General features: G+C 41.6%; 1 protein-coding gene across 1 annotated transcript in view; it reads right to left on the reverse strand.

Annotated features, from left to right (window-relative positions):
* The window catches only part of DOK6 (docking protein 6), a 370,759-nt gene that overhangs the window by 157,339 nt on the left and 205,422 nt on the right, over window positions 1-7,998 (reverse strand). The window contains exon 4 of the mRNA XM_039251938.1: window positions 4,199-4,318. Coding sequence (XP_039107869.1) covers window positions 4,199-4,318 — 120 coding nt within the window. The remainder of the gene's footprint in view (window positions 1-4,198; window positions 4,319-7,998) is intronic.

Below are 7,998 nucleotides of genomic sequence, written 5' to 3' on the forward strand. Positions count from 1 at the left end.
ACTTTCTTTTGGCAGTGTTATCTGAAATCTGAGAATAAGTGTGTGTGTGTGTGTGCGCGCGCGCGCGTGCCTGTTTACTTTCCTCTATACCACATGGGATTCTGAGTCGATGTGAAAGCAAGCAGCTGACAGCACTAGATAAAGATGATTATAGCAAAGAATTTAATCAATAACCACTTTTATCTCCTCAACACACATGACACCTTTAAAAATTATTTGCACAAATGTTTATTCCTAGCTAGTCGCAGAGTAAACAAGATCGTGCTGAGGGAAAAGTCAGAAAAACATTACAGGAGAAGAAGCAATTCTGAATGTCAAAAAAAAAAAAAAAAATGCCATGGTCCAGACTGAGCAGTGTGTCTTTCCTTGATGGTAGGATACCACAGGGTCACATCAGCCACAATAAGGTCACTTCTGACATCGATTCTGGAGATATATGTATCTCATCTCGTAGGAGAAATTTCAAGTTAAATCCAAGCACATCATTGATAAAGCAGTAAAATGATGTTTCTTGTGAAGAATAAATTGTATACTTTAGTACTAAAATGCCTTAAGAATAAAACCTGAATCTTTAATGACAAATCGTTCAAATCTGTACATGTTAATGTCTTCATACATGTATTAGGAAGGGAAGGGCTTTGTTTATTTTAGGAAGGGTCTGGAATAGGGACTGCAAGCCATGAAAGGACATTTTTTTTAAGTTTATTTATTTTGAGAGAGACAGCATGTGCATGTGTGTGCAAGCAAGCGGGGGAAGGGTTGGCCAGAGAGACAGAGAGTGAGACAGAGAGAGAGAGAGAGAGAGAGAGAGAGAAAGAGAGAGAGAGAGAGACTGAATCCCAAGCAGTCTCCATGCTGTCAGTGCAGAGCCCAGCACAGGGCTCAAAATCACAAAATCTGTGAGATCATGACCTGAGCTGAAATCAAGAGTCAGATGCTTATCCGATTGAGTCACCCAGGTGTTCTGAAAGGACATTTTTATTTTATTTTTTCAGCTTATTTATTTGAGAGAGAGAGACAGAGACAGAGAGATAGACAGAGAGACAGAGAGAATGAGAATTACCCAGGAGGGGCAGAGACAGGGGGACAGAGGATCCCAAGCAGGCTCTGTGCTGTTAGCACAGAGCCCCATGTGGGGCTCAAACTTACCAACCATGAGATGATGACCTGAGCCCAAGTCAGATGCTTAACCAGCTGAGACACCCAGGCACCTCCCGAAAGGGCAGTTTTAAAAAAGTCTATTTTAAAAAGACTTTATTAGCTCGCTTAGACAATAAATATGTCCCTACACGTAGTGAAATGAACACATGCACTGTCTTAGGAATAGGTGTGTCCTGAACCATCTCGGGGCCCAAGGGAGGGGCTGAAGTTAGCTGAAGAGCATTCTTAGTCTTTACCATGAGAACCACTGGTATTGATTTCAAGGAGATCCTAAAATGAAATTAGCATATTTATAGGAGAAGTCTGTTGCTCAGTAAGTGAGAAAATCAAGGTATTCAAGGAACAAACTGTGTCAATCTGTATGTGTGTATGTGTGCGTGTGTGTTTCTCTTCCAGACAGCAAGTGTGTGTGTGCGTGTGTGTGTGTGTCTCCTGGAATTTTCTGAGCTAGCAAGAGTAGACCCTGTAATCCTGATATTCTGTCAAGATTCATGCTTTTCATGTTCTCTCGTCGTATGAATGGTTATTTTGCTGGCCTTCAATGGGCAAGAGCAGAGGAAAGGTGCTATGATCTGAACTTGAGGCACTTTAAAGGAAGGGCATGTAGACTTGAGCCTGGAGCACTGGCCATGTCTATGGCCTTGGGACTCAAGAAGAAAGTTACCCAAGTCGAGGGTGATTTCTAGAAAAAGGAGACCCTTCCGTCCATGAAACTTCCTTTTAATGCTGAACCTAAAGAGTCTCAGTGATTATGAGCGTGCCTGTGTGCATGCGAGCGTGCGTGTGTGTGTGTGTGCACACATGTGCTTAAGGAAGACTGCCCATTTCCTTAAAGGGTACCATGTACTTTAAGAGGGTCATTTAAAAAAACCAAATACTACCTCCTCTAACTAAATAATTGCTCATAAATTTCTAAAACATATTTTTAAAAGCACACATATCCCTTTGTATGAAGTTTGGATTATTGAACAAAGTAAAACTAAGAAACCCGTTACGAATGTGATTATAATTTCAATTCTTCAGTAAACGCAGGCGTTATCTTTGATTCCTTTGTTTTTACGTGTGCTTAGAAATACTTGTGCCTCTTTAAAATCAGAGTAAGCATAAGAGTTAGTCTTTATTTTATATCACCTCATTAAACCGTCATGAGTTCATTTTCACTCATTAGGAAACTATAAACTAAAATCACTCATTAGGAAACTCCAGAAGAGTTACTAACCTGTCTGAGCTCAGTAAGGGGCATAGCCCACATTCAAACCATGGCCTGAGAAGTTTACCTGGAAGGCTGACTACTTGTGCTTTATCTCTCTGCAAATTAATCTGACAGTATTATGAAATTAACAATAAAATCATCATAAGCCAAAGTAGTACAATATCCGTTATCTCCAATGGAAACCATATACAGCCCCAAATCTTTAAAGTAAAAACATACAACTCACACGATATGAGCCCCCCAGCAGTGCTCGCACCCACAGGGCCTAATTTAGTCACTTTCTCCATAGTTCCTTTATGTAGTACTTGATGAATGCTTATTAGTAAGAGTTTTTTCTTGTTTTCTTAAATGGTGGATGAACAGCGTGCTTTAACCTGCACGTTGTGGATGTTGTGTATGTAGCACAAGCTCAGGAACAGATCAGGGAGGGAGATGGAATAATTCCCAGACAGTGTGGGAGAGCAACTGGAATATGAATTGGAAGCTGGAAGAGGGACTGCAGAAATGCCTATGCGGCTTCCCGAGAACTGCCAGCATAGGCAGAGGTGCTGTGCCCACACATGTTCATGGCCAAATAACTAAGGAAACTAGTTTTTTTCAGGTTAGCGACAAACAGTACATAATGGTTTTTAATGTGCTGCAAAGACAGTGATGGCCATGAGCACACTATCAGTCGTAACAAGGTCATGATCACTAAGTGCTATCCTGTGTACTTGTACCTGTGCTATCTAACTTAGAAGCCACAGATCATTTCAGAAGTTTTCTTTAAAGCTTATTTATTTTGGGGAGACGGGGCAGAGAAAGAGGGAAAGCTCTCAGGGTCTGAAGCAGGGCTTGATCTCACAAACACGAGATCATGACCTGAGCCGAGATCAAGAGTCGGATGCTCAACTAACTGAGCCACCGAGGTGCCCCTACAGAATTTCTTTTTAATAATTAGTGTCTCATTTCACCAACTCTCTCAACCTTTTCAAAAAACACTATAAAAAATTAGCAACATTGAAAAGTTTCTAGTTTCACCCATCTCATAGTGATGATCATAATTATTATTATTTTTATTATTTTTTAATTTTTTTAAATGTTTTATTTATTTTTGAGAGAGAGATAGAGACAGCGTGAGCAGGGGAGGATCAGAGAGAGAGGGAGACACAAAATCTGAAGCAAGCTCCAGGCTCTGAGCTAGCTGTCAGTCATCTAATTAAATTTAGATGAGGTCATGCAGGGGGCCCCTCATGATGAGATTTGTACCCTTATAAGAAAAGATCTGAGAGACCGTTCTCTTTCACTCCTCTTAGCCATAAGGGGACCCAACAAGAAGATGGCTGTCTGCAAGTCTAAAGAGGGTCCTCACTGGACACGGACGCTTAATCTTGGATTGATAGTCTCCAGAACTAAGAAAGTGATTCCTGTTGTTGAAGTCATCCAGTCTATGGCAGCCTGAGCTAAGACATTATCCAAATACCCTAAAATCTATTAAGTAGCATGATAAACCAATTTGTTAACTTAGACTCAAAACTTACAACGACTTTCAAAGGAGATAACATAGAAATGTTGTACATTCAAAACCTAATATATTGAGTTAATTTATTAGTTGTTTGTTTCGAAAATCGCAATGGCACAGAGCAAGGAGTCAGGGCGCCTGAGCTAGACCTTAGTATTTTCTGTAGTTGCCAGCCAACTGGGGAAAGCCTCTTACCAGCTCAGATTGATCAGTTTACTTTCCTTGGAAAATGAATGGTCTGACACGGTCCTGACCCCCCTACCAGTCTCAGAGCTCTACAACTCTGAGTGTACTTGAGATACCAGAAGGCCACCCACACTTACCATTCTGTTCCCGCTGTACTCCGGCCGCCAGAAGATCAGGCTCACCGAGGCTGATGTCGTTCAGCCGTGTCCCCAGACACTCCATGCACAGATGTTTGCACCATTCCTCGGCCTCCAGCTCTGAAAATGAGCACACGCCATGAAAATCAGAGAGCGCATCCCAGGGATGACACAGGAAGACTCTTCCTGAACCACTGTCTTGGGTAGGTGGGAAGAGCTCAATATCTACCTTAAGAAAGCAAAAAAAAAAAAAAAAAAAAAAGCTATAGTCAAGAAGTAAAAAAAAAATAGGGGCGCCTGGGTGGCTTAGTCGGTTAAGCGTCCGACTTTCGCTTAGGTCATGATCTCGCGGTTCGTGGGTTCGAGCCCCGCATCAGGCTCTGTGCTGACTGCCAGCTCAGAGCCTGGAGCCTGTTTCGGTCTGTGACTCCCTCTCTCTCTGACCCTCCCCTGCTCACACTGTCTCTCTCTCTCCCTCTCTCTCTCCTAGAAATAAAAAAAAAAAAAAAGAAGTAAAAAAAATATTCCCCACAGTTATTTCCCATAGGCTGACATGACATTATATTTTAAAGTGATATTAAGTTATTCCAATGTAGTTTATCTTATTTACAATTAATAGTCTGAGAATATTTAGTATGTGTTCTTTTATATTTTAAAATTTTGTTAAAATCCAAGCTAGTTAACATACAGTGTAGTATTGGTTTCAGGAGTCGAATTTAGTGATTCATCACTTACATATATCATCCAGTGCTCATCCCAGCAAGGGCCTTCCTTAATGCCCATCCCCCATTTAGCCCATCCCCCCCCCCATCCAGCAGCCCTCAGTTGGTTCTCTGTATTTAAGAGTCTCTTATGGTTTGCCTCCCTCTCTGTTTTTATCTTATTTTTCCTTCCCTTCCCTTATGTTCATCTGTTTTGTTTCTTAAATTTCACATAGGAGTGAAATCATATATTTATCTTTAGGATTGATTTAAGTTTTGGAGGGGAGTACTTAGAAAAATTAATTAAAAATAAACAAAAATACGTAAACGAGTCGTTGAAAAGTGTCAGATTAAAATAAACAAGTAGATGCTTTTCTGAATGTGACTTAGACTTGCATGGGTTGAAGGTCTGTGCCCCATTCTGAACAGCAATGAATCAAAGATCAGCCCAGAAATATGATAGCTTCTCTTTTGTAAACAGCAAAAATAGTCCATCCTTAAAAAAAATTGGGATAGGATAGTGAAAGTAACTTTCCCTTTTAGGAAATTCCAATTTATCTAAGATATTGATTATCTTCCAACTTCTTTATATTCGCAAGCCTTTTCTTTGCTTGAAACTTTAGAACATCTTACACCTACACAGAATCTTATAGTACCTAACACTTTCACAAACGTCAGTGGGTTGGACTCTTATATAAGCGCTGCGTGGGTGTGGTGGGTAAGGGGTAATGTCACACCTCGAACTCATACCAACGGTTGGCACCAAGGCAGCAGTGAAGCCCGGATCTTGTGGATATTATAATATGAAGCATTTGAAAAAAGCGCTGAGATTGAAAATTTTGGGCCAAGCCCCAAAATTGCTGCACAGAAATTGGTCGAGAACTTTCCATCGATACCTGCCCAGAGACATTTCTGACTTTTCCATGTAGCGTAAATCTGCACTAGAGCAGTTTAATGTAGATTTGCCTTCAAATCTCGCTACTCTCCGTGGATGACATTCCAGCCTCTGTCTTGGCATTTTAAACTCCCCATGAAAAGTCACCTGCGACAGGTTTTCCTGACTCCGGGGATTTGAATACCAACTGCTCTGCTCAACGGTCAACACCATCAAAACTGGGTAGTGGTTTCTTCCTGCGCTTAGTCATTCTGCCTTAGCATCACGAACGGGCTTGATCAATGAGATGTCAGGCCAGATTTGTCATTTAGTTTTAGTTTTATCAAGACAACAGAATATTGTTAGGTATAAATAAAAAGAGCATGTAGTATTCCACGGGGTACTATTCTAATGAAAATAACAGTTCCGTGCTCTAGTCATGAAAGGTGTGGTTATTTTTAAGTTTATTTATTCTGAGAGAGAGAGAGAAAGAGAGACAGAGAGAGAGAGAGAGAGAGAGGAGAGGGGCAGAGAGAGAGAGAGAGAGAGAGAGAGAGGAGAGGGGCAGAGAGAGAGAGGGAGAGTGAGTATCTGAAGCAGGCTTTGCACTGTCAGTGTGGAGCCAGATGTGGGACTCGAATTCATGAACCCATAAGATCATGACCTGAGCTGGAATCAAGAGTTGGACGCTTAACCCTCTGAGCCACGCAGGCGCCCCGGTGTTTTCTTCACATACGGTACGGTTTGCATATTTCAGTGACCATCCTCTCTGTAGTTCTAGACAACATCTACCTAAGTCAGAGAGGAAGTAGATTCTCCTGTGAGCCTGGCCTCTTGCTCAGGTGGAATTCAGAGGCTGGGTCTCACTGTTTAGGCATTTCCTCAGGAACCTAGAAAATAATCCTTTCCAGTTACAAGGCCACTAAAAAAAAGGGGGGGGGCACTTTCTGAAGCTCACAGCTTCCCCAAAATTTTTTTTTTCTAGTAAGGGTATGCCAGCTTTCCTGAAAAAAACTTTCATAGAAGCAGAAACAGCATGTATTGAAAATGATTTTCATCAGATAGATGAGATTTGATTTATAAAGTTTATAAATGTTTTGAAAAGTTTTCGAACAACAAATCAAAATCTTAAGCCAATGACCATGCCATGTCTCTAGAAAGCCTTAACATTTCTATTAAGGGAGACAACAGGACTATATCTTTTTCCTTCTTACACTTTTATATCTTGAATATTTCTCAGGAGTCTGCAATTTTAAATCATCAGTAAAGTCACATGCAATTAACATCGCCATGATTCTACCTGATCCCGTTTCTGGTACTCCACTGACGGGGTTGAGAATATCTAGTATGCTGTTTGGGACACAAATAAAAAATGTTACATATAACAGACACTTTTGTGCCAGTGTTCCCTTTAAATACTAAGTCAGTGTATGCCCAGAGATTAAAGACATATGTTACTCATTTCTGTTAGTTTTTTTTTTTTTTTTGTCCTAGGATCTAATAAGTCAAAGAAAGCAACCATACAGTAAAGGGCTTCTATGAAGCTAGAACTCTTCTCTCAAGAATAACTCAACGTGGCATCTCTGTAAGGGCCAGGCAGGTCTCCCCGGAGAGAAATGGGAGGCGTTCAGGGGCTTCCGCCAGCAGGTAAAGACGTCTTTTGCGTCGAATCCGAAGAAGTGCAATGCTTCAGCATTTTATGTTATTAAAAAAATGTGTAATGTTTGTTTATTTTTAAGAGAGAGGGCACGAGCAGGGCAGAAGGAGAGAGGGAGACACAGAATCTGAGGCAGGCTCCAGAGCCCGACATGGGGCTTGAACTCACAGACAGCGAGACCATGACCTGAGCTGCAGCTGGACGCTCCACCGACTGAGCCCCCAGGCGCCCTGCTTTAGCATTTTAACAGTGTCGGAGCTTCTAGGAGTAGAAGCAGCAAAAGTAATAGAGCACATAGAGTCACATAAGAAACAAGTGTAAGCTATTTCAGAAAGAGACAGAGAAACAGAAAGGGACAGGGTGAGAGAGGGAGAGAGAGACACCCTTGCAATTCAGGTATTCAGGAAAAGTTCATTTTCTTTTCTAACAGACATTTACCATGAACTCACTAGAAGCCCTCACTGTGCTGAGGTTACATGAAAAATACACAGACTGTGTTGTGTGTGATGTTGGTGCGGGCAGGCGGGGCGGGCGCGGGCAGGTGCGGGGCGGGTGCGGGCAGGCGGGG

This window comes from Hyaena hyaena, unplaced genomic scaffold (genome assembly GCF_003009895.1).
Source record: "Hyaena hyaena isolate Hyena2069 unplaced genomic scaffold, ASM300989v1 scaffold_404, whole genome shotgun sequence".
NCBI lineage: Eukaryota > Metazoa > Chordata > Mammalia > Carnivora > Hyaenidae > Hyaena > Hyaena hyaena.